At 34.7% G+C, this 26822-nt stretch overlaps 2 protein-coding genes across 2 annotated transcripts in view; one reads left to right on the plus strand and one right to left on the minus strand.

Annotated features, from left to right (window-relative positions):
* Positions 1–873: 873 nt before the first annotated feature.
* LOC111056434 (pyridoxal phosphate homeostasis protein) lies at positions 874–7862 on the minus strand. The gene is made up of 6 exons (XM_022343798.2): positions 7418–7862; positions 6360–6503; positions 3024–3234; positions 2523–2665; positions 1858–1956; positions 874–1283 (listed from the first exon to the last, which is right to left on the minus strand). The coding sequence occupies exons 1-6, from the start codon at positions 7556–7558 to the stop codon at positions 1215–1217; spliced, it is 807 nt and encodes a 268-aa protein (XP_022199490.2). The 5' UTR covers positions 7559–7862; the 3' UTR covers positions 874–1214.
* Positions 7863–8005: 143 nt separating this feature from the next.
* LOC111049302 (C-terminal-binding protein) overlaps positions 8006–26822 on the plus strand; it is a 63282-nt gene continuing 44465 nt past the window's right edge. The window contains exon 1 of the mRNA XM_039440539.1: positions 8006–8497. The gene's annotated coding sequence lies outside the window, so the exon portion shown is untranslated. The remainder of the gene's footprint in view (positions 8498–26822) is intronic.

The following is a 26822-nucleotide window of genomic DNA, read 5'->3' on the forward strand; positions in this document are numbered from 1 at the left end:
TAAGTGTATTCTTAAATTAAAAAATGAAAGCCTTGAGCTGTATCTGAATTAATGGTGCAACTTTAATTACAGTATTTTTACTGTACAGTTAATTACATATAATCAATAATTTGTTTGTTTGTGTGTGGGTAGAACCAGGACCTCCTATATTGGAGGTCCAGGTTGAACCCAACTAATATTTAATTGGAAACTAGAATGTTTGTCAATCAATGTTAGTCAATTTAAGAAAAGTTTGAATTCAGAATCACATCTGTGAATACAGTATCACTGAAACAGTATCTTTGATTCCAATCCAATCTTATAGATTGACTTGTTAAAAACGTTAAGTACTAACAAACCAAAATAAGAGCTTCTAGCATTCAATTATTGTGACTCATACGGAATGAGGGTGCCTTATTTAAAAGTAGCAATGTATCCTGAACAGAGTTTTCAGCTTCACCCCTTCTGAAGAAAAAATATCATTCTTTATTACTTTTTGATATCTGCTATAGAAAACTTATCCTGATAAGACAATCTTAAGAAAAACTTTCTCTACAATACATAAGCCCAGATCAAAAATATTTAGTCCAATACCAAGTAAAACGCAACTAATTATAATGACTAGCAAGGAGTTTTCTGAATTATATCAGCCAGATCTCATGGTACGTCACTCAAATGGTATTGTCTTAAATTCAAACAAAAAGCTATTTTATAAAATATAGCCATCCGCACACAGGTTCAGTGCGGGAATCTGGAGCTAGCCGATTTTATAATGAAACTCGACTCTCTCCTACCTCCTACCTTCCAGCGAACGAAGACATTTTTTTAAAAAACATTGAATTAAAAGCTTAAAAATTTGAGTTCTGGAAGATGTTCCATTAAAAACACTTATCGCAAATGCTTCTATAACAATTTTAATTATGAAAAACAAATCTCTAGTCAAGAGGATACTAATGTACTATTTCTTCACATATAAAACAATTCACAGCTCGATGAGTCATAAAATGGAGCCCAATTCATTTTATAAAATATTCCTCACTATTTTTGTGGGACCTTTTTCAAATAAAGACATTACCTATACTCGTACGTTACCTATACTGTAACTTGAAACAAGTATTTAAATGTTAACCACTTTGCTTCATGTTTACATACTGTTTTGTAAACTCGGTGTTCATGCTAGCGATTATGGTAATTTACGAATTTCTCCATGAAGACAAACTGTCATGCATAAAAAATTATTCCTTTTTCTGCCTGAGGCCAAATATTGAGCTACCAACTCGAACATTTGTACTACCCATTTCAATCTGAAAAATAAAAGAATTGTGTGAGTAAAAATATTATACAGAAGGATTGAACGATGTTATTCAATACGGGACTAACTCTATTACTTAGTGCCGGTTGCACAAAAGCCGATTAAATTGTAACCGTGATTAATTTCACGAGAACCACTCAGAGAAAGCCTTTTTTAAAAGACGGCTTCTCTGATTGGTTCTCGTAAAAATTAATCACGATTAAAATTTAACCGGCTTTTGTACAACTAGCACTTGAACTTTTTCATTAGGAAAATATTTATCTTCATCACTACTCACAGCAATTTTTCAGATTTTCTTTTGTAAGATATTGCAAATATATCAGCATAATCAATATTAATTCTATTTTAGATAGGCTTAAATTGGAATCTGAAATGAATTTCAATTTGAATATCAATGTGAGTCAAACCGTAGTAGAAATTGAAGTTTAGCGATGAGTAATTTGCAATGAATAATTCTATTTGTTTCCAAGTTTCTTTTAAAAACCTAATAACTATATATTTTTCATATTCCGAAGAGTGTTGAAAATAAAAACTATTATTGGTATAATACAGATCAAATAACTTACTGCATATTCAAAATCATCCGACATTCCCATTGATAGTTCGAGGCTGTCTCTAGACATTTCTAGAGATGTGCAAAGCTTTTCTCGGCATTCAACCAAAGACTGAAACAGATGTTGGAGTTGTAAATTAAAAATTGTAGACTACTTGTGAGTAGAAAATAATTGGTTTCCCACTAAACTTACCAAATGGACATACAGCTATGCAAGTTTCAAGTAATTCAGATTTTCCAAGTTGAGAGAGAAGTTGAGAAAATGAGAGTAATTGAGATGGAATATTTTGTTAAGTATATTTCTAAATTGTTAGAGAAAAATCTGGTAACGTTGCAGAGCTAGAAAAGGATAGCGCTATCTGCTTCGTCCAATGATAGATAACGATAGGAACACCAATGTTAATCAAATACCGTTATTATAACGTTGACTTCACTATAATGAACCGTAAAAGTGCAAATAAGCTGTCCCTGTATCACAGAACTTTTTACTTTCTATCAAAAATGTATCTGGTCTCATATGAATATGAAGTAAGAAGTCCAAGTAGTAGGCTCTATACGTTATTAGGTTTCTCAATAAATTAATTCTCTTGTATTCTGAATACTCGATTGGAATAAAATACATAGTCTAGTAATTGCTAATCAATTTGAATTAGAATAGTTGATAGATAGACAACTCACCACAAAGTCAGGATTGGGTCCCTTGGAGTAATCATATCCAAACTCTCCAATAGTCATCAAACCAATCAGTTTCAGATTGGAACAATTTTTGATGATATGCGAGGCTAGGCCTGTCACTTCATCGGGTCTTACTCCACTTTTTCCTGACACATAACATAACATGTATTCATATGGTGTAAATGCTGCAGCAAGGTAGGAAATCGAAATGAAGCTCTACTATGGAAAGAAGTTAATGTGCAATATACTGAGTAGGTACTTTTTAACAAATTTTTAATGACTGTTGATGGCACTATCCAACAATAGTGATTCTACCTGATCAGCGTTTCCAATTTTACCACCGCACCACATTGACAAATAAAATGTCGCCTACAGTCCACCATGAAGCATGAAGCTTACTGTATGGCATTTAATGTCCATCTTCTTCAAATACTTTGGAAAAGCCTTACATTCTAAACTATCTAGCTAAAACTGCTGCCTAAAAGTAATCAAGATCGTGTATACCTTCTTCTCCACTTGTATTGACTTGTATCATGCAATTGAGGGATTCGTTGTCTTGCTTTTTAGCCCAGGCATTATTGATTGACGTGGCCAACTTCTCAGAATCGATTGTTTCAATCACAAACAGGTTCTTCACTGCCGCTAGTTTACTAACTTTTTTACTTTGAAGATGACCGATGAAATGCCATTGTATTTCCTTACATTCCTCCAGAATCTGTAATCACAAACAGTAATCAAAAAGATCGAATGAAACTATTATTTTATTTATTAAGCGGCCAATAGACCTTCAATATCATTTTACAATATGGTACCTACTTATGTCATAGTGGCCGCAGCTTTTTACTCCGGTTTGCTGGTATGTTATGAGTAGATACTATATTGTACAAAAATATTGAAGGTCTATTTCGTGGTTTACGGAACAAATTTTATGAATATCCCAGTTCCTTAGACTTGTGAAATCTCTACTATTGGTCAAGGTTTTAAAAATACATGAATATAAGGATTAGATATACTATGAACTTATTTATTAACATACCGACAAATAATAATATTGTACAATAATATACCGTATATGATTTAGGAGAAGACAACAGGCTGAACTCAAAACTGTCTCTCACCAAAATTTTGATAGATAAAAAGTTTTGAAAGCAATAAAAGGCTGTGATAAATATAATATTATATCAATATGCTATAATAAACCGTAGGACCCTTTATTTCTGTTTTTTCAAGCTAAGACGACTAGCTTTGTATAATTATACCATTTACAGAAGTATCGAAATAGTATACAGTAATGAGTATCTCTTCACCAGACATCCTTTCAAGAAGCAGTGAATGCCATAAATAAACTTAAAAATTGAAAAGCCCCTGGGAGAATGACTCGTACGGAAACTTTATGAATTAATTGTGTGATATGGAAGCAAGAGATCATGCCAGAGAGCTGAAAAAAGGAATAATATGCCCCGTTTTCATAAAAATAGGCAAATTACAATGCGAGAACTACAGAGGCATAACACTGCTTAGTGTATGTTACAAAATATTCTCCAGTGTTTTAACGAGAGACTAAAGCCTTCAATTGACACTATAAGAGGAGTACCAATGTGGTTTCGGACAGGAAGAGCTACTAATGACCAATGATTTATAATGAGGCAGACAGCTAAAAGATGAATGCACATGGGATAGCTTTGCATATTCTCTTTGTGACTTCAAAAAGGCATTTGATAGTGTTGACAGATCCGTGTTGGGGCAAGTGCTGAAAAAATTCAAGATCCCAGCAAAGCTAGGGAGATTAGTGAAGATGACACTGAAGGAGACAAATGCCACTGTAAAGGTTGAAGGTAAATGCTGCAAGCCTTTCATGTTCAGCACAGGTGTGAAACAAGGAAATGGACTGTCAGCTGCATTATTCAATATGGCACTATATAGCATCATTGAAAAGATAGATAGGCTACCAAGACTTGGCAACTATGTGCCTATGCGGATGATATTGCAATAGTAGCGCGTAGCAAGGAAGCCCTAAAGGAGGTGTATAATGTAATAGAAGAAGAAGGGTAGAAGATTGGAGAGAAAGTGAATGAAAGTAGAACCAAGTACCTCAGAATCTCACCAGGACAATATAAACGTGTACCTCAAAACTTAATTGTTGGAGAAAAAAATCTTTAGGGACTAAAAAACTTCAGCTATCTGGACATACAAATCAACTGTGATAATGACATGCCTGAAGTAGACTATGACAATGTAACAAATAGCCCACCTACTTAAATTGTTTGATTTCCCTTGTTAGATTTTATGCTTATTTCATTATTGATTTATTTCCATAGAGATACTCACTTCTCACTTACTTACTATATGCGGTACTAAAGTCCGTCGTGGACCTTGGCATCCATCACCAAGCCACTCCACCAATCCCTTTCAGCCTCTCCTGCTCTCCATCCTCTTCTTCCCATGACACGCAGATCTTCTTGCACGTCATCAAGCCATCTTTTCTTTGGCCTGCCTTGTCTTCTTCGTGCAAATAGCCGCTCCTTGTACACGATTCTTGACAACGTTGTGCTCTCCATCCTTTCAACGTGCCCCAGCCACCTGAGTCTCAATCAAATTGGATCTAATCCAATCAAGTCCATAGAGAGACGAGCGAGCTTCACCCGTACATTGAGGCATTATCTGTTATAAAAAATGGCTGGAACTGTCCAACCCAGGAGCAACTTGAAATTCAAAATAAATCTTCCTCAATCCTTATCCTTTTTCTTTATCATCACATTCCTCCACTCAAAAGTAATAATTATGCTTTTTATTTTTTGCATTAGCACTCATGTAAATTTATGTAGATTACAATATATACTGGCTTATACATTTATATACAAAAGCTGTATTCATATTGTAATGATGAGGGAGTGGAAGATATTTTAGAAAAGAGACTTGTACATGTAAATCAAAAAATAATGTTAATATGAAAGGAAAATTATTATAGAAAAGAGAGGGATAACTTATAGAATAAACATGCTAAGATCCACTGCAGGAAGATTTCGAAAAAGAACTAATTTAGAATGCATACGTAATTTTATGATGCCAAATTTACATGATTGCTAATGCAAAAATAAAAAGCATAATTTATTACTTTTGAGTAGAGGAATGTGATGATAAAGAAAAAGGATTGAGGAAGATTTATTTTGAATTTCAAGCTGCTCTAGGGTTGGACAGTTCCAGCCATTTCTTCTAACAAATAATGCCTCAATGTACGGGTGAAGCTCGCTCGAATCTCTATGGACTTGATTGGATTAGATCCAATTGGATTGAGACTCAGGTGGCTGGGGCACGTTGAAAGGATGGAGAGCACAAAGTTGTCAAGAATCGTGTACAAGGAGCGGCTATTTTCTCGAAGAAGACAAGGCAGGCCAAAGAAAAGATGGTTTGATGACGTGCAAGATCTGCGTGTCATGGGAAGGAGAGGATGGAGAGCAGGAGTGGCTGAAAGGGATTGGTGGAGAGGCTTGGTGATGGATGCCAAGGTCCACGACGGACTTTAGTGCCGCATAGTAAGTGAGAATCTCTATGGAAATAAATCAATAATAAGTATAAAATCTAACAAGGGAAGCGTGCAAACAATTCAAGTAGGTGGGCTATGTGTTACATTGTTATAGTAGTTATGAGTAACAAGTAAATTGTTCAATGTAAAAATTACCTCAACAGATTTTTATTTCAAATTAAGAACTTACAAAAATTGAAGTGCAGAATAACTGTGTAAATAATAAAGGAATATTTTAAATTATCATATATGCTACTATTAAATCATATCAGTCGAATGAGTTCAAATAAAATGTTTAATGAGTCACATAGGCCTACCTGATCATCATTACTTTTCTCAACTAACTCTTGAATGTAGTTTTCTCCAAAGTGCCTCTGGCCGCTGTTATATGCAGCAATTACCAATTCTTTGGGTTTCGTTTTACTGACAGCAACCAATCTGGGAACTACATTTTGAATATCCTGAAAAAAATGATCACATATTCCTCATAATTTTTAAATTCCCATTTTATTGAATAAAATCATTGATTGATTGAAGGCAGTGGCAAAGCAGAGAAACGGCAACGCTGATCTCCTAATTTTCTTCACTGCCATTATAACTTTGAGCTCACTACAGTGCAAAAGATCAAAATATTTTGATTTGACAATAGTTATAGATCAAATATTATTATAGACTTATTATGGATTTCCTATAAATACTTTTTACGAGTAATCAAATTTTTTAAACTATGTAACATAGAATGCACAACATTAAACGAATAACTTGACCATTGCAGCATTTAGTAATGAAACAAGATAAATTTATCTTCTTGGAAAAATAAATTATTTTGTAATGATTTTACGGTAAGTTTAATTTATGTTAGATCGTGAATATAAAATTATCTGTTTTACTCTGAGCTTTAGTTATTAAGAGTTGGAAGAAATTAATATTCAACTTCCTTATTGAATATAGAAAGTAGGCCTAGGCCCTATAACATATTGATTTAAAATTACATAAAACTGCTTTATTATAAATTTACTAGTAAAATATTCAATTACAACAACAATAGTTGTTAATTCAATCATTAACTTAATAAAATTTATAAAGGATAACTCTGTAACTTGTATAAATAAAATGGTTATACTGCATGATTTTTACCGTTATTTTAGTTTATTTGAATTTAAATACACATTAACACATTTTATGGGGAAAATATAATAGGCTACTTAAACAAGCCTCTTATGACAAGTAGTAATTTTAAAATAGGGAGTAGAGGCTCAATAGCTTAAGATGATATAGTTTTGAAAAGTCATGAGCCTCATATTTTAACATTTTTTTACGTTAATAGCGTATTTTAGTATAGGAAGATAATAGTAACTAGAACTAATGTACTTACAAGAGGTCTTTTAGAAGATGCTGTAGCAATCCGTTCCAAAATGCATTTCAAGCTGCTGACAACACTTTCTGTAGTCATTTCAACGAATTTTCTTTTAAAATTTAGAAAAAATAATGAAACGCGTTCACTTACCAAAAACATAAAACTGAAATATTATTGAATATCAAAGATACTGATAACATAGATAAGGCATGTTATGTTTTTAACCTAAAATTTATTGGTCTTCCAACATTAAAGGGAAAAATTCAATATATTTGTCTGCTTTAAAAACATAATTATACAAATTGATATGGAATTCTCAATTGAATTATGGACTGGGATAGGAAATTAACAAATTATTAATTTGTTTTATAAAAATTACTAATTTAGTTTAGCCAAACACACACAAAAAGTGCAGACTACAATCTACATTCTACAACACACAAGTGAAGTGTCGAGTTGCAGCAGTGCTGCCAATAATACTGCGGTTAAAAACTTTTAACCAATGCTTTCAATTTGTAAGACTTTAGAATACAAAAATGACAAGTACTATCAAAAGGAAATAATAATTTTGAAATATCAATTATTCTATCACATACCCCAATTATACCAAAAATATTATATTCATTTCAATAACTCGCTAATACATTTTCAAATTCTAATATACGTTTCTTATTTTGAAGATTATTTTCCATAGATTTGTGGCAGAATTATCTGGTGAGATTTTTTCCATTCATAAATTTAACTATATTTTTAAAATTTCAATTTCTATTTTTATGCCTTTGTTCATTTGGTAAGGGCTGTGATCTCGCGAAATCACGGAACTGGGGTCGTTTCACGAGAAACAACGAGAATTGACACCATCTTCTTCTAGTGGGGGTCGAACATCAACTACTTTTTCTTTAGAAAATAAAATAGTGTTTTGGATTGTGATTACAAAATTTTCAGCAGTTTTGAAAAGTAAAATATTGAAACAAACATTTATACTTTGAAGATTCGTCACTAGTACAAATTTGTAGTGAAGACTGCAAGTGTGTTAGTTTGAGTCGGCTATTGAAACCAACGAGGCAGCGTGGCTCTTTGTTTCTGCCAACTTACAAGGTAAGATAATATTATTGGATCAATACAAAACTTTTTTAAGCCGGTAGATAGTGATAATGACTAATGGTTATTTTATTTTAATGCCCTCTCTGTTTTTTACATGTTGACTTCAAAATATCATTACCAGCTCAATTCGAATGATTAAAAATTCAATGGCTACGCCTTGCTTGGATTGAGTTACTGTGTATCGGTGTGGCCATTATTTGTTTTGATCCGTTCTTTATTTATATTTGACTGTAACTTTCCAATCAGCCTCTATCGACGGTATATTATTGATAAAGCATGTAGGCCTACGTATTGTCCATCTGTTTACATAATCATTCATTTGAAAGTTGATGATAACCTACTAATGTTTTATTTTCTTACTTAGTTGACCAATATCATCGTAAATTTCTAGTTGCCTACACTATTGATTGTTGATTAAATGGTTTACAAACTAATTGTCAATGTACTATATCATGTTTGTCTAATAACTATGTTATTTATTCCTTAAGTTAAATGAGTTTTCATTTTATTAATGATTGTTGTTTTTTTGTAATTTGAATAATGCAATGATACTCAATATTGAATTGAGATTTTTTCAAGTTTTACAGAAATTTTCTAGAAAAAAGTTGATTACTAACTAAATTCATTTTATTGCTTCTAATGTTATCTCTAACCTATTTCAACTTTTAAGATTAGAAACGGAACCAAACTAAATCTCAATTACTAGATTAAATCCGTTTTGTTTTTTATAATGTGGTTCATTTTGAGTTTGAGCCATTAGCTGATTAAATTCTGCAAACGACCTTAGTAGTTTATCTTTGCCTTCATTTCTTTAAAGGTTTTTTAGTCAAAAAATAATTCAAGCTGCATAATTTTTACCACGCTATTTCCTGCGAATTTCAAGGAAAACTTGGTCCATCACTAGATTATTTAGTCAAGTTATCGATTGCATCTGCTAATCACAAGTTGCTTTATTCTAATAAATAATAACAATTGAAATTGCCTCTTAGTTACAATCTTACCATTCCTTTATTCTTTGTTCATTTTTTGCTGTGGTAGTGTTTTTTATTGACAGCTAAAAGTGCAAGAAAGGCTATTCCTAGTTTGAAACATGATGATGTAATCATTACTTGAAATTTACTGATCTCAAACATTGGTTTATTGTGTTGATGAAGCTCAATTTATTTTGATATATTAATCACTTTTTGTAGTTTGATGACTGAGTTTCTGATTTCTGAGTGATCTGTATACACATGGAATTCAAAAAATGTAGGCTACTTGGACGCTTGGCAGATAATGCTATCAATTTCACATGTAGGTTTATAGTTGGTTGGTTTGGGTTGGGTTTATAGTTGTAATTCTTTATAGTAACCAGATTCGAAAAGAAATAAGCTCAACTTTTGACCTTTGAGGTTATTTCAAATTTTAAGTTTATTAGATTGCATTAACTTTATTTTGAGATTCTATGATAAAAGGCGGGAACAGTGCTCGAGTTGACTGACTTTATGTAGATTAAACTCGATTTGGGTTTGAAGTGTTTTAAACAGCCGGAAATGCTGAAGGACAGCTACAAACAACTAAACTCGTTGCTGAATTTATAAACTGGTAGGGGAGTTTTTTCAATAACACCTGCCTTGTAGACTTTGTCGTTGGGTGCTTTGCAGTGCAATACTTTTTGATTAGGTAGTGCTTGTCCAATTTTATGTCTGCGTTCATTTATACATTGATTAGCCTAATATACAAAACAATAATTTTAAAATTATTATCATGCAACCAAATTCATAGATTAATGGTATTGAGTTTTGCTTGAAATAATTTTTAAGAACGCGTTTCTTACGAGCAGTACCGGAGGAGGACGGGTTTATTTAGAAAATATAACATTAGGCTACGAAAATAAATAAAATTAATACTCGGATATATAATTTTTAGTGTATAAAAAATCTGCAATCTCTTTACGAGTACTATTTTCAACAAATTAAATCTAGAATCAATTTTCTTCACAATACCACCCACGGAAGGGGTATTTGGATATGTCGATAATATGTATCAAATCAATGGATTGGATAAAAATTTGATATTTTTTTAATTGGTCTCATGTTTTTTAACAGCTTATTCAGAGATTCTTATTGAACATGTAGGCTAATATATCAATGAACTTTTTTTATTATGAATTGCATGTTTTATTAATGACAATGATTAACTTATATCATATCTTTTTTAGAGAGATAATTGTCAAGTTTATAGTTTATTAAAGGTTTTAGGTTTTGTAAGTCAAAGCAATGATGTCCACTCGTTGCTTACATGCCTACCTCTACTCTGTGTCAATAATTCACTTATTAATGTAAGTTATAGGGAATGGGCAAGCAAATTACAATTTTAAAGTATGCTTAATCCCTTTTACAAAATAATTTATGTAATAAAAAAAGTAAGTAACTTATAAGCATTACTCAGTTCTTTCTTGAGTAGTATGCTCTTGTTGTTGTACTTGTATTACTGTACTACTTGAATCATTGATTTTTCAATTATTATAAACCCATTAATTATTGATTAACTTAATCATGGAAATTTTAACGTAGCCTATATTTCATCTGAAAATTATTAATGGGTTTTTTAACGTTATGAAGTCCTGATTAAGATTGGTTTGATATCCTTCTTTGTCATTAGACAGAGCAGATAGCTCTATCCTTTTCTAGCTCCGCACTGTAGCCAAATCTTTAGTATGCTGTGAAGAAATATAGTGACTTATCGGTATATTTTATCTGAGAATCATCAATTAATCATAGTAATTTTTATTTTTTGACAAATACAATATATTTAGAGATAATATTATTAGAGATAGAATTAATAATTTTCAACAAAGATCAACAATTAATATCAGATTAGCCTAGTTATAGTGAGATAACTTGAGTCACAGCTACAACATAGTTCAGCTATGAACGGCAGCAATCCGTTCATATCATTTCTACTGACTCAATAACGTGAATCTCGATAGAGTATTACTCTGATCAGGGAGTAAAAGCTTCTTTTTTAAGAAAATTATTTGCAAACATAATTCATCGGGTACTTGCTTTCACCTTTTAGTATTACCATGATCCCTGAATAAAGTTAATTCGATACGAATAAAATTATTATTTCTGACTCAACTAATCATGAAAAATAAGCATTATATATAAAGAATTTACGCGATGGACGATGGGTAGGGGGTGATCGTTTTCATCTAAACTTTTTGTAATTCTCACGGCTATGGTGTACATTTGACAGTACTTGTAAGGCACACGCGAGTGCTTGGACGTGGGTTTCGAGTTACAGTAGAGAATTGGCTGCGGTTATGGTTGAGACACTCCGCCCTCGCGACCGTCCTGTGCGGCGACCGGCCACGACCACGACTGTAACGTGAAACTGGTTGCTCGTTGGGCCGCGACAATCACGCAGAAACGAAACCCGTTCGTCCCATCCAACCCGGCTTGGGTCTATGGCTTACTAGCTAGCCGCACGGCTGTGCATCGAATTTCAATCTGTGCTGTTGTTCAATTCACGTCGCGTCGCCGAATCTCATCTCAACTTGCAACCCAAGTCAGTTCAAGGCCGCCAAATGGATTGCTCTTCTAGTGGCTTTCATTGACGACAATAAGGCGCAATGTAGAGATGCAAGACTGTTTAGTTTGGGATGTAGTCTAGATAGGAATTGAATTTGACTTTTTGCTAGAATTAAAGCATAAGATACGCTTTAAAGATGAAATAAAACTAGTAGAATATCAAAATGTCATCACTTTATAATGAAAATAAGGAACAAAATATCATTATAAATTAATGTCAATATTTCATTACTAAAAAATGAACACATCTTGAAAAATTGGTTTAAAAGATACTAGAAAAGAAAAAATTACGGGTGGGGTTCTAAAATTTTAAAGCTACCAAGACATGGAATCAATAACATAACATCAACCACCTGCATCACCACCTTCCATCTCAAATCATATATTTCGATTGCATAATAAGAAATTCGGCAACACTGATATTAATATTATATATATAAATGATATAGATTTCCATATTTGCATTATTCTTCCTATTCCTGAGCTCCTTGGTTAGTAAAATGATTGGAATAAGTAGAAGAGAACAATGCTTTATTGACCGAGCGAAGTGAGGTCTAAGATTCAAGTCGACGGTTTGGCATTTCCTTTAATGTTTAAATATTTGAATGTTTATATGTTTAAATGTTGCACATTTACGGCGAAACGCGGTAATAGATTTTCATGAAATTTGACAGGTATGTTCCTTTTTTAATGCGCGTCGACGTATACATATTAGAGTAATAATTAGACTATAGAATTATTCATTATAAATCAGCTGACAAGAGATTACACAGATGTGTGGAGAAGCCAGTCTATGACTGTATTTCCATAAGGTCTATAGTTTCAATCAGGTACTTGTGGATGAGAATACTGCGTAAGGTCTACTGTTCACAGAACTACTAGTTAATTATCGAATAATTAATTGTGAAAACTACAAACTACATGATCTTTTCATCCATCGATGTCGTAAATAAAATTAACTTTTCCCTTTAGCAGAATTTTTCATTTCCACAAGTACAAAATTAAAACAATAATTTTCTTAACGAATAAACGGAAATTAATCTAGATAATGATCATGCCAGAGCATTATAATGCCATCCATTTTTCCTGTTTCTGAATTTAAGCCACGTATTTTTACATGCTTGACTTTCATGTTATTGGTTTCATGTATTAAAATATCATTATCCATTTATACTGCCGATAGCCTACATTGTGAAGTGTACTGTATACATATTAGTTTTTTCAGACTTGATTTACATTTGAAAAAAAAACTTGCTTAAATTTATCAGTTGAATGCTTCAGTAAAGTAATTAATATGTACACGTAATTAATATTATTGATCCTCCATTAATATGTACACGTAATTAATATTATTGATCCTCCATTTAATATGTACACGTAATTAATATTATTGATCCTCCATTGTTGAAAATCAATTTAATTTCTAACTTCTTATTTTTTATTATTAAGACCATAGAAAAGCTAATACCGTGCTAATACATTTACGGGCAGTATGAACCCTTGCTATAAATTGATATTGATCTTTACATTATTATTGTCTCATAATTTGAAGAATTGTATAATATGCTAATTAAAAAAACAATGGGAGTGATTTTTTTCCGATCAATGCATGTTCAATCATTATTAGAACTATTTATTGTACTTACTCTATGTAGTGCAACAGAGTTTGCACTTGAGATTAATTCTAACTATTTATAGCATTTTTATAATGTGAAGAAATGAATCTGCTAATTAAAAAACTAGTGGGAGTGAAGATTAGAAAAAAGTAGTGTTTTGTGCTCTGTGGCTGGCAATGGATGACTTTTGGCGGGCAGTTGAGTGGTGTGATGTGGATAGGCCACGCTTCATCGCATTCATAGTGGTATGTGAGATGTGAGTGAGAGGGAGAAAGTCGTTTACGCACTCACGCCCACTGACTGTGCCCGGACCAAGCCTAGCAGGGAAGCAAGTCTGGCTTCTCTCCTTCTCCATTCTATTATTTTGTCCCTCTCATTATTAGTGCTGTCCACGAGTCTATAGAACAACGCTTGGTTTTTATATACTTATACAGTTCTTGGAGGTCGTATTGAATTCTGTTATTGCAGTATGTCGTCTCCCTAGCCCTAGAACAACAATATTGTAGGGCTGTGTGCTGTGAGTCGACTATATTATACTATACTATATAGTCCTGGGTTCCGGCAGACCTAGACTGTGTGTAAAACTGTAAAATAGCTGATGCAGTTCAAAATTGTCAGCGTTAGTTGAATGGGAAGCATTGGTGTTATATTTTTATTTAATAACACTTTTTAATAAGTTTTTTATTTATAAGAATGCCGACAGCTCAAAGTGAATCTCACTATTATTATTATTCGTCCGATTTACCACTCACGGAGGGGTATTTGGTTATGTCGATAATTTAGTCAAATCAAGTAATGCTGATGTGGATGTCTGTTTTATTCTCTCTCTCGGGTTGTGTGGCAAAGAGTACCTGGTGTTCTAACTCCGCCCTTAATAAAGGCAATTAATCAATCTCTCTCTGTATACTTTCAAGAAGTAAATTAAATTATTTCGAGACAGCTGCATATTTTACAAGATTTCTTATTCGTCTAGAGTAGTACTGAGTACAGTATTTCTATTGTTGTTATCAAGCTGTTTGCGCTGATTTGATTAGCATTTGATTATCATAATACCTAGTTCGATAGTGCAGTATGAATAGTTGATAAATTCAATAAAAAATTAATAATATTGTTGCCTTTTTACAGTGATTTCACTTTTCTTGTGTTCGTCTCAGTATTAAACGAAAACGACTTCTATCGATTTTATTAATGTAATTTGCAACGATATTCAGCTAATAGTGCTTTAAATAAAAAATCAATTTGACAATTTCTGTTTACATTTAACATTCATTCACTTTTGAAATCACTGAAACCTGAGTTTGAACATGAGTTTTGAACAGATGTAATTTGTAATTTGATTGACACATTTTCATACCGCTGAATTCATGAACAGTAGTAAAGGCACTTGATGACCTTATCTTCTAGTAGAGTAATAACAGTAATCATCATCATCAATGCTCCACTTGCTAATATTACAGATGCCTTTTCAGCGATGCTCTCCTCCTTTCGACCATTTTCCCCCTAATTGATTGCTGCTAGAGTTTTGTTGTCGATTACAGTGTCTGGGCTTGGATAGTTGGTCGGGAATGAATAGGGACCGTAGTGGTGGGCAATTTTCGTGCATTGTGTTGGTCAACCTGCAGCCAAGTGACGAGGCAAGGCAAACTGAACTCTCTCTGCTGGCGATTCTCGAAAGAAGTGTTCCTCGCTCTGTAGTGCATCTGCGACCCGGCTCGTTTCATTATTGTTATTATTAGTGCGAGACAATTTCACGTTGACAGTGCTCGGCTTTTAGTGCATGTGGTGGTAGTGTTTCAGTTCACTGATACCAGTGTGTTGGATACTTCGACTCCTTGTTTAGATTTCGGTGAGTTTGTCATTGACAAATTATTTTTTAGTTATTCATTTTATAGTTTTATACGGGTGAATAGGATTTTATCCAGATAAATTCACCATGAATGATGTCATGAAATTGATATGCATGATGTAAATAATGGTTTTGAATTGGAACTACATCAATAAATTTGATCTTGGTCTGATTGAATTGAGCATTGTTGGGACTACTATTATACTAGTATAACTGTTTATTTGTAATTATATTCTTAGAGCTCTCAGTGACAAGCTGTGTTGTTAGCTTGTCATAGTTTTTACTTTTGGATTACTCATTCGGATTTCATTCACCAGTTGACATTAATATATTGTAAGTTCCTTTTGTTCTAAGCAGATTGGCTATAGAATGATAAATGCTTGAGTTTGTTGTATCTATTGGAGAATAGAGTGTTCTGTACGGAATTGGGATTTGAAAATTTGTGTTTCTGACCTTGCTGTGCATTCGTGTGATTTTGAAGACAAGATTATTGTAGCTTTTGTGTTCATGTTTTGATAGGATCGTACAATTTATAATAACGAATGAAGAATTAATTATATCCAGAAATTAATGAATTTGAATGTATCGATATTGACAATTTTAAAACACTCTGAATCACTAGAAAAATCTGACGAAGTATAATTTAATTTTTCAAAGTTCAAGAAATAGCAGTGAGCTGTAATTTAGACTTACGGCTATCGTAGGAAATTTATGACAGTTCTGTTTTCCTATTGATGAGTTGTAAATGGCCATTTCCTAGTGGTAGGTGACCACACCAAACTGGGCGTTGAATATTGATTTCATTTGAAGTTGAGTGTTGGCGCCACTCTAATCGACAGAACCCACTCGTATTAACAACTCCTCCATTATTAGCGAATGCAACTGGCTGAACAGCTTTGCTCGACAGGAACTGGTTATTAATAAAAATCAAACACAGCGGGTCGTTTGGACTGAAAGGTATGTCTGCATACTCTTTGTCTCTGGCGGATTCCGATCAGGAATCAATCGTATTCTTTGTGTTGTAATGTGTGAAGGTTGTGATGATGATAGTTGTTGGAAATGGCCAATGGATGGATGATTCTCTTGTTGTTGATAGCCTGTTATAATAGGTTTGTGTCGTTGAAGTGGTGGAAGTTAGCCGCTGCGTTTAGAGAAGTTGTTTGGATTGGGGGGAAGAGGGGAGACGCCGGCTCGTGCGTCACAAAACGTGGCCGGTCACTATCTCACTTCTTGGTTCATTCTCACTGTCTCTCTCTCACACACACATGCCTGTGTTGTAGGCTTGTACCTATTTTCTTGTTGCTTGAAAGTCAGGTTGTAGTAGTTGTTTATGTGAAGAGTTGCAGCTAACTAGCTGTAGCTGGACGGACACTGACCGTTACTTGGTCTCCGTCGGTCGGCGGACGGATATTGTTTGGCGGTGTTGCCGTCCTTCCTCGGGTACTGACTGGTCCGTCCCGGTTTGGCCAACCTGCCCTCGCTTCTCTTTGCCAATCGTTTCCCTCCAAATGAAGCTGCTTTATTGTGAAGCTTCAGTTCGTCTTTCACATGCTTCATGTTATCAAGCTTGTGGTATCAGATTAATGCCAATATAAGATTTAATATTGGGGCACCGAGCTTCGCTCGTTATTTTTATTCATTGATAAACAGAACACAATTTTCTAAAAATGATCGTGTTTATATTTTACAGTGGCTATATAATACGTCAGCTTATGAATTTCGGGGATGCGATATTTTGATTTTCTACAGAATCACTCGCTCACTTTTTTATCCACAGACGACGAAAGTCTCAACTGTTTCAGCCAAGGATGAATTATCCTTTTAATGTCGTTCAGCGAGTTTTCCCAAGGATGAGACTTGGTGCAATCAAATTTTTATATCATAAACCTACTATGTTCCAAATTTTGTGAAAATCGTTAGAGCCGTTTTCGAGATCCGTTGAACATAAATTACCAGATATAAATATAAATAACCAGCTATAAAAATACAGAAATTGCTCGCTTAATGTAATAGGATGATACGCAGCTAACTATAAATAGATTCCAACTTATATCCTATGAAAGCATGTGTACTTCATTTTTTTCATGGCTTCTGTGCCATAAGCTTGGACTACAATGCCAACAGGCAACAATAGTTCTTAGATATCTTATTAAGCTAGTCCAAAGAATCTTGGGATGATATACAGAACCATTTCTCAAAAGAAACTTGTTTCTACTTTCACCCTCACTTAAATCCAGCTTGCTCACATCAACAATTTTACAGTCGCTTCTAAACGTGTTTCCGAACATAGTACTGACAAATTACTGTTATGCAGTAAAAGTTGTATTGATTTTGATATTTCTTCTTGAGTTTCTAACAAGTAGTAGTTTATAACATCCAACCTTGAGTAGCTAGTCACTACCTATAATGAGATTTACTGCCAGCATTCCTCTTGAATAACAAAACTGCTTCTCATTCAAAGTGAATCGCACTGTAGTGTAGACCATTGTTTGAACTTTTTCATCTAAAGGTGTATTTTCGTTTCTGCGTAAATTTCCGCAGTCGACGACAACAAGCATTGTTGACATTCATATTTTACAAATTTCAAGTGTGCTAAAATACTTTTCATTAATCTTAATTGATCTAATAACTTTTCATTATTTGTGTTTATTATTCAAGAATCAAACATTTCTAATAATATCAACATATTGCCATTTAAAAGTATAAAAAATATTATCTCAACCTCTCCCATTAAAACATAATTGAACATAATCTTTTAGGTTATTTAGACAAATTGAAATCTACCCAATCAGAGATCCTCACACTGTCGTGGTCGACGACGGCATTTACGCACAAAGGAAAACCCAGCTTAAGCAGTAATTTGTTGATGTTTAATGCATCGAGTATGCAGAACATTGAATATCTCTTGCTGATTATCCTATAAGTTTGATAAATTGTACTCGTGAATGTGTCATCAATATTCATTGTCCACCAACACAAGAAGATAATACAAAAGTAGAATATGAATTGTATATTTATGCCTGATAAATAATCTCTTTTTGTATATAACTAGGGGTTTCATAGAAGGAAAATTGTTTCGTATGAAAATTATTATATTGGAAAAAATTTTGGGAAGATATTCTTACTAATTACCATGCTTGATACAAATTTTGATTGCACATTTTTGAATTTGGTACAATATCTGCAGTGCATTATTGTTTTCATAGAAGTGATAACTTGCTGAATGAATTGTACTGTTGGAGGCCAGAACTAAAGTGACCTGTAAAGGACCTGCAAGGAGAGGGGGAATATAAATAGCGGATTGCAGTTGGAAAGTGCTGAATGGCGTTTTGTAAACGCGCACAGGTTTTGGGGATGATTGTAAGGGGTGGAGGGTGGCGTCGGTACGCATAATAATTGTGCGCTGCTGCTAATCCAGCGTCGCTCTGCTCTCTGGTCTGGTCTGCTTATTGATTCATGCAATATTCATGGCGTGGCGGTGGCACAGCTTCTGTCCTGTCCCTGTCCCTGGCCGGTCCTCGATTAATTAAACCATCCATCCTCCTCCCCTTTCAAACTGGCTGTTTTCTTCACCTAATGGAAGGAAGACAAGGTTGCACTGTCGCAAGTCTCATTGAAACTAGTCAACCGTTCAATAGCTTATTCTATTTGCTTGTTGAAAAATGATTTAATAATCCAATGTTTAGTATAAATTCTCCCTTCTACAACTCGTTTGTAAAGTTTTTTAAAGTGAAAAGTAAATACTGTTTGACCTCTATTAGTACTGCAATAAATTATAATTTTGATATTTTAGGTTATCGACCATCGACCAACTTTTCTAGTTGAGAAGAAAACTTGAAACAAAATTGATTATTACCCACTTCTACAAATCATTAATTTGTCTCTATTCGTCTGATCTTTGTCTTTCTCAACCTGTGCGTCTCTTTTGAAGAATAATAACTGTTTAGTTAGGATAGCAGTTTAGTTAATAACGGACTAGATTTATTGCAGGACTGATAAATATGAAAGTGTGATAGTGAAAATGTGATTACTGAGAAGTTTGAAATTTTCGTTACTTGCGACGTTGTTTTCTTTGATATTATTTTTTGTGTTTTTTGTGGACCATTGGAAGGAATGTAGAATCTATGGAAATTAATGTATCAACCCCAGATTCACTTATGAAACTTGCTTTACTAATGTATCACGTATCTAATGTATCAATTACACATATCTATGTGTGACATGGTAAGCAAGCAGTTGATGTAGCACCTCTATTATAAGTGGTAGTACTTATTCTTGTATTTCTTTGAAAATCGTCGAGATCATAAAGACATGTTTCTATGTACTGTAAGGGCCGGTTTCCGAGCTCGGGATTTAGCCAAGTTCTAGACTTTAACTGGCTTTAAACTCTGGAGTCAGAAAATTGGCTTTCCGAGTCAGAGCGTTAACGTAGTTGAGGTTTTGAATAGACACTGGAGTTTAAAGATCATGTTAGACCCTGGAGTTTATAATTTCGCTTTCTGAGTGAAGGTCTTATAAGTCCAGGACTTGAATTACGTTCTCGCCTCTTTCCGAGTCAAGGATTTATCAAAAATCGTTAAGTCCAGGACTTGAAACAGCGTGATTTTAAACCCTCGACTGGGGTAGGGTTTAAATTCAAGTTCTAGACTTAACTGAGCAAACACAATTCAGTTATTGTTTTGGAGTAGATAAAAAGCCAAATAGATATGTATCATGGAATACCAAAATTATTTGGATTAGTCCATCTAAATTCATAATTTATAGTTTGCAAGTTCATTTTGGATAAAATTGTATCAGAAATGCGTAAAAAACTAACCTCATTTTACGACTGTTACATAACCTAAAAATGTTCAAGCAAAATAATACAAGGATTGCCTTGGAATTTGTATTCCAATCTGAATGTTATTATTCAATGTTATATTCAACATATTAATAATAATAAATTATTTACTCCAGTTTTTTTTTTCAAAACAAATACGTTTTCAAACTCAATAGCCTAATTAAATTTTTATTCCAAAATCACTGGTTAGGATCAATGATCAATAATAGCATAACGTAAAATGAAATGTTTATTCATTCACCTTTCAAAGGTTTTGCTTTGAATAGGCCTTCAAAGAAATCGAAACGTATTTTACAATATAGTTTGGAGAGCATGCTCATTTGAATATTGTCCCGCTGTAATCAGCTGTTTCCGTTTTGCTATAATGCCAACAATACAACAGCAAAATATTGTGAATTTCCCTCAAGTTTACTGCGTTAAAGTCCTGGACTCAAATAAGTCGAGAACTCGATAGACTCCAGAGTTTAGAAGATAAAATCGTGACTCAGAAAGTCAATTTAGACCCGAGAGCTTATTTTAGTCCTGGACTCTGTAAGTCCAGAACTTATAGATCCCGAGCTCGGAAACCGGCCCAAAATGTTTTTTGTGTCCAGTTGTGAATTTTATGGTTAGCAGAAATATTATATTGAGTTGGTATTGCAGGATTTTTAAACTTATGTATTTTTTATTTATATTATTATGATTATGAAATAGTGTATGAAAAATATGAGTGTATGAAATTATTGATTTATTTTTCTATTTCAGGTGAGTTGATGTCCAAATAATCAGCGGCGTTCGGCGTATTATATGTCGATTTGATGTCATTCATGGATCACTGTCGTAAGTTGAGAGATAGTCATTAGGAAATAGTGTTTGTATTTGGTTTATGGTTAATCTAAATCTTTTTCTAATAGTAGAGATTTACCTTGTTTATTACTTGATCAGTACCTTGGTTCAGTTATGCTATTGCCTACGGCTCAGTTGAACTGCGCCATGTCATTTGATGTATTGGCGAAAGTGACTGCATGGAGTCGTTTGTATGAATAATGAACAAATTTGATGCATTCTCCAAGGCAGAGATTTCTCTTCATCTGTGAAACTGATCATTGCTGCCGCAGCATCACTTTTCAATAAACGACTCGAAGTGTCGTCAGTGAGTATTTGGCGACCAGTTTCCTGGTATTTGGTGGAACTGAAACTTGTTTTCGAAGCGAGCTGTTGTAGATTCTAGGAAGCTCTATTGTTGCCCATTGATGGGGTCACGTGGTTTGAGAGCGCAGAGCCCGTATCCAATAATGACTCATTCCTCCCTCCCTCCCTTTTTTCTATTATCTTGTTCCATACTCCCCTTTTCAGGAGGCTACAGCATTCAATTATAACTTGGCCAGATGTAATGGGATTGTGAAATGAGATATATGATTCTAGTGTCACAAGTTAATTAGTTGAGGTTTGTTTTTCCTTCCAATACTAAGGTGAATTTGATATTGTATTTTCAACCCCAACTGTGAAAGCGTCTATTTCCTCACCTAATCAAGTGTGTTATGTTCATAATTATAGAATGTTAACACAACAGAGAGAAGTAATCATTGTTTTTTTCAATTGGTTTGAATAAATTAGAAAGCTCTTGCACTTTCATCATGCAACACTTCACATTCTTGGTCTAAATGCTATTGATGTATGCATGGAAATATAGTATTTGTTTTTTATTCTTGTCATGATACAAAAATAGATCGTCATTTAAAAAATGTTCTCTGTCAGGTTGTACTGTCATGAGTGGAAATGATTGCTTTTTTCCTTTTTCATTTTTTTCGGGATTTATCAAGAAATTATTGTTTTGTTGGGTTACATGTTTGGGAAGTGCTCGCACTAATTTCTAACATTTTTCAACTTTCTGTGACGGTGGTGAACAATAATTGTTACAATTATTGTAATGCTCATTAAACAAGAAATAATCAATAAAATTACTGTGTTTTGCATAACAAGCTTTAACTAGTTTCATAAAATTCACGTGATCTTTTCTCCTGATCTACGTACGCAATGAGGTCTGTGGGGAGGTCTATAGAAATGTTTTCAATGTGTGTTTGATAGAAATTAGTCATAGACAGTTTTCCTCCTATTTATTATGTACGATTATTTTAAATGTCAAAAATTTCCTAAATATTAAAAATTGAAAAATTTTTGTAATAAAATAACTGAAAATTCTTGTTCATGCTCCTGTCTGGGTTTCTGCTAAAAATCGAGGATTTTTTTGAATCCCTACTCACTCTTGTGGTCTTTGAGTGATGATGATGATTGAGAAAACTTATCATGAAAATATCTCTTGAACCATTGCATTTCTTAATCACCTGCAAAATTGAAGATTGCTAACTATTTTTTACTTGTGCAATAATTAGGAAAACTCATTCACATTATGAACTTTGGTGTTTTAATGGCCATATGACTTTGGGACTTTGGTATTGCGTCAATTCGTAGTGTATTAGAAAAAGTAATTTTTCGAAGTGTCGATGATAATGGCTGCTCTTCTTATTTTGTTGGCCGTTTACTTTAACTGCGTTGTTGTCGTACCCCGAACTCTATTGAGGCGATAACTTATGAGAGAGCGAGATACTTGTAAAACGGGGACTGAATTGTTCTGTTAGGGATGTGGGTGTATGCGGGGGGGGGTAGTGGTGAGGTCGCACACACAGATAAGGCTGCACACGATTCCCCTCCCCCCTAGTGGGGTGAACTGACGAGGTGGCCACGTCAGCACTACATCAAGAAACAGTCTGGCTGTTCGCTGCTTTTTCTGCTGACTACATTGTTTTTCCTGGCTAATAGCCATGGCATAGCGTGTGCTGCTCAGGCAAACTGCTGATCCCGACGACTGCCCCCACCCCCCTTCCACCGCCACCCCTATCCTTATTATCTGCTGATGCTTTGCGTTTATCCAGGAGCGCTCTGCTGTCCCTCACCCACCCCTTCTTCATTCCTTTCACGACAATTGTCGCCTGTCCCAGTATCAGTTGGAGTCTGCTACCGTATCTCTTTTTTAATGCTTACGTTGCTATTTTCTATCGTTACTAGCAAAAATATTCGGATTTATAATTTTATTCCCTGTTTCTTCATGACAAATCTAAATCTAACAAAGTTTTTTGCTTGGTTTGATCATGAAATTATAATGCAGAATATTCCACTTACAATGAAACTTATTTTCATTGCACATAATATTACATCGTGCCAAATTTTTGTTGTTCAATTTGATCGTAATAGTACTATTGCAAATTGCACAGCATTCCACTCTGGAACTATCTTTCCTGTTCAGAATAAGCATGAACATAACATAAACATTGAAACATTAACATAAACATATTACATGAACATTCATATACATTGATGCAATAAACAATATTAAAATTCAGTAGTTTTGCCGAATTATAGAGTTTATTGTTTGATGAACTGATGTGAATCGATGAAAACTAGAATAAAGTCGAATAATACTATACTTCTTCACATTTGAGTATGTACCAAAGATTTGTGTAGGATTCACAGTCTCATTAGGAACTGTAGTATCAGCTCTATTACTGTACTTAATGTTGATCTCAGGTCATTAGCTTTTATTACCACCTTGTTTCCCTCGTTGCTAACTGCTTCAATCCAAGCAGCTAGTTTCACAGCATTCTTCTACATGACTTCTTCTTGAATTTGAATCCTAACAACGAATCTAATTTGTATTAAATTCATTGAAGTGGTGTGAGCTTCTAGCATTTATTGGCGAACTTGAGACGAACTATTGAGCCCATCCTATTAGAGGATTAGTTGACTGAAGGCGCAGTCCTTTGTAGCCAGGTGGCCCCGAGCGAGCAGCTTGTTGGAACTTGGAAGTAAAAGAGCAGCGGTGTTCATGACCGTAGTGCATCGAGAGACGGAGACGGAGAGGGAGTCAATCGCCACGGCCAAACCAGTGATGGTGGTGAAGAGCAAGGAGGAAGGAGAAGCGTCGTCTATGAGTGCAGTCGAGTGTTGGTTGGTGATGGGTGGGGAGGGGGGTCTGAGGCGAAAAAAGAAGTAATGAAGAATGGCTGCTGTCGGATCGTTTGCGTGGCTCAAGCACAGAGCAGAACGGAGGTGAAGAGATGGAGTGATCGAAGAGAGAGATAGTCTGCTCTGCTCGGCATGGGAAGAGGACAATGTAGGCGAGGGAGCATGGCAGAGCTAGCTGGATGTGGGGACGCGGGCCGCAATCAGATAATTTGACGGCCGTCGGGTCGTGATGTTGGTGCGGGGAGGGGTAGTTGTGACCGGAACGGGGGCAGTTGACGTTATTAATCGAAATTGGACGGTTGCGGGCCCGTTGTTGTCCGTCGATCGATATACACCTCGGGGACACCACTATTCCGCCCCCCAACCCTCACCACACTTCACCACCACCCACCCAACGAGGTGTGTCTCTTCTCTCGGCTAAATTTCAGCTAGCTTTGCTGCTGCACGGTGTACGTTTGTAATTGGTCAGAGATTCGCGCGCGCGCTCACTGTGTGACGTCATACCAACTTGATTCAGCTAATGGAATCAGTGTTGGAATTTGGTATGAGCATTCCTGGCGTGTTTCCCACTACTTGAGCAGATGAAGATGTACTGATGTACTGCTCCTCCAAGGTGTTGACTTTTGCAAACTTGGATTGTTACTTCATCAGGTGTCTTCGAACAAAGACTGCACTAAAACACACATTGAAATGGTTATTACTCCGTTTTTTGTATCACAACCTATGATACGAAAATGTTGTACAACAGGCAATCAACGTTGTTGAAATAAAATATAAATCATGAAGTAGTAAATAACCTTTCATTCACAACATGTCTCGCACTTGAAAGTGGATTTAATGAGTCGAAACATGTTGTGATAATATAGAGAATGATACTCATCACTACTTTATCATTTCAATAATTATTGTAGTAGCCCTATAAAGGAAACGTGAATAATCAAAGTTGTTATAATTTACTCTATGACGTCAGATTGATCGCAACATGAAAAAATATGATATCAAAGTTAGAAATCATATAGATTGCAATTGTTCATTAGAAATTCTATTAGATTATTCTTCTTATAGTGATGAGCAGTGGGCTCTCTACTTTCTGGTTTATTGGGTGCCAAATATCTTCATAGAAGACATACATTCCGTGGTTGTATCTCTTCTCATTACTTGAACCTCAACAATAACTTCTCAAAGCTGGTTGAAAGTAATCTTACCACAAAAACCAGCTCCTATTAGTAAAGATTGTTAAAACTTCTATCTTTGATTCATGTATTATTGTATTAGAAAGTGTGAATTATTCAATCATGGAGCCAACAATAGTAATAAATCTATTATCATAGAAAATAATTTTCATTCATAAAGCGGAGCCAGCCATAGTAATATTATTGTAGTACGGTAATAAAAATCTATTTTATCATAGATAATAAGTTTCATTCATCGAGTAGATTTGTCAGCTCCAATAATGTGTTGGGTTGAGAACGATTACCGATCAGTGGCTAGTGTCAAAGGCTGGCCTGTATTATGTTGCTTTAGTTTGGTTGGTTGGAAGCAGACCGCAGTCGCAGAGCGGAGAAAGTCACTTCCCACTCGAACAAAAGCGGTGGGTGCGAGCGTGCGTGCGTGCATGCGCCAGTGCAACTCGTTTCTCCTCTCACTTGAAGAGTATCGGGTTTTTCTTTCTTCCTTGTCACTGCACTCGTTCAGCACATCTTGTACGTAACACGCTGTACAAGTTTATATAGTGTGGTGGAATTTTTCACTTTGTGTGTGAGTGTGTACTTACAATGCAATGCAATGACTGTGATAAGGTGCTTCAGTCCAGTTCACAACTATGAACATACTTTTCATAATTCTTCTGTACACTGCTATGAACAATATTTTCATAATTATTTTATCGTAGTGTTACAATTTATAGTGGTTGCTGCAGTACTATCTGCTATTTCAAAATTTTATTTCTAAAATTATTCATAATATCTTTGGTTAACAATCAAGTTTTTCTGGTTTTGAAGCAACGAGAACTATGTCCTTGTTGTCCTGTCCTGGTCCTAGTTGTTGAAGTTTGGGCACTTATCATTGTAGAAATTGTTCCCGGTAATGGGAAAGGAGTAGAGACCAACAATCTTATTACTCAACTCTACGATTATATGTTGTGTGCCGTTTCAATAGAATCGTCCAACTTCCATTCCGCTTGAAGCACCTGTCGATAAAAAAGGAACAAATTCGCCAAACTTTTTTACTATGTGAACATCTGCTATGATTTGATAGTCTGTCAATATAATTAGTTGCGGTGCTGGTGATGGGTGTGCGTGAGGGGGGGGTCGTGTTGGGCTTTTCAAAGAGCAGTTTTGTCGCTTGCATAATTCAACACAGCCGTGTCGAGCGATCGCCTTTGCCTCCTCCTCCTCCACCTCCTACTGCTGCTGCTGCTACTACTACTACTACTTGTGTA

Source organism: Nilaparvata lugens, chromosome 1 (genome assembly GCF_014356525.2).
Source record: "Nilaparvata lugens isolate BPH chromosome 1, ASM1435652v1, whole genome shotgun sequence".
NCBI lineage: Eukaryota > Metazoa > Arthropoda > Insecta > Hemiptera > Delphacidae > Nilaparvata > Nilaparvata lugens.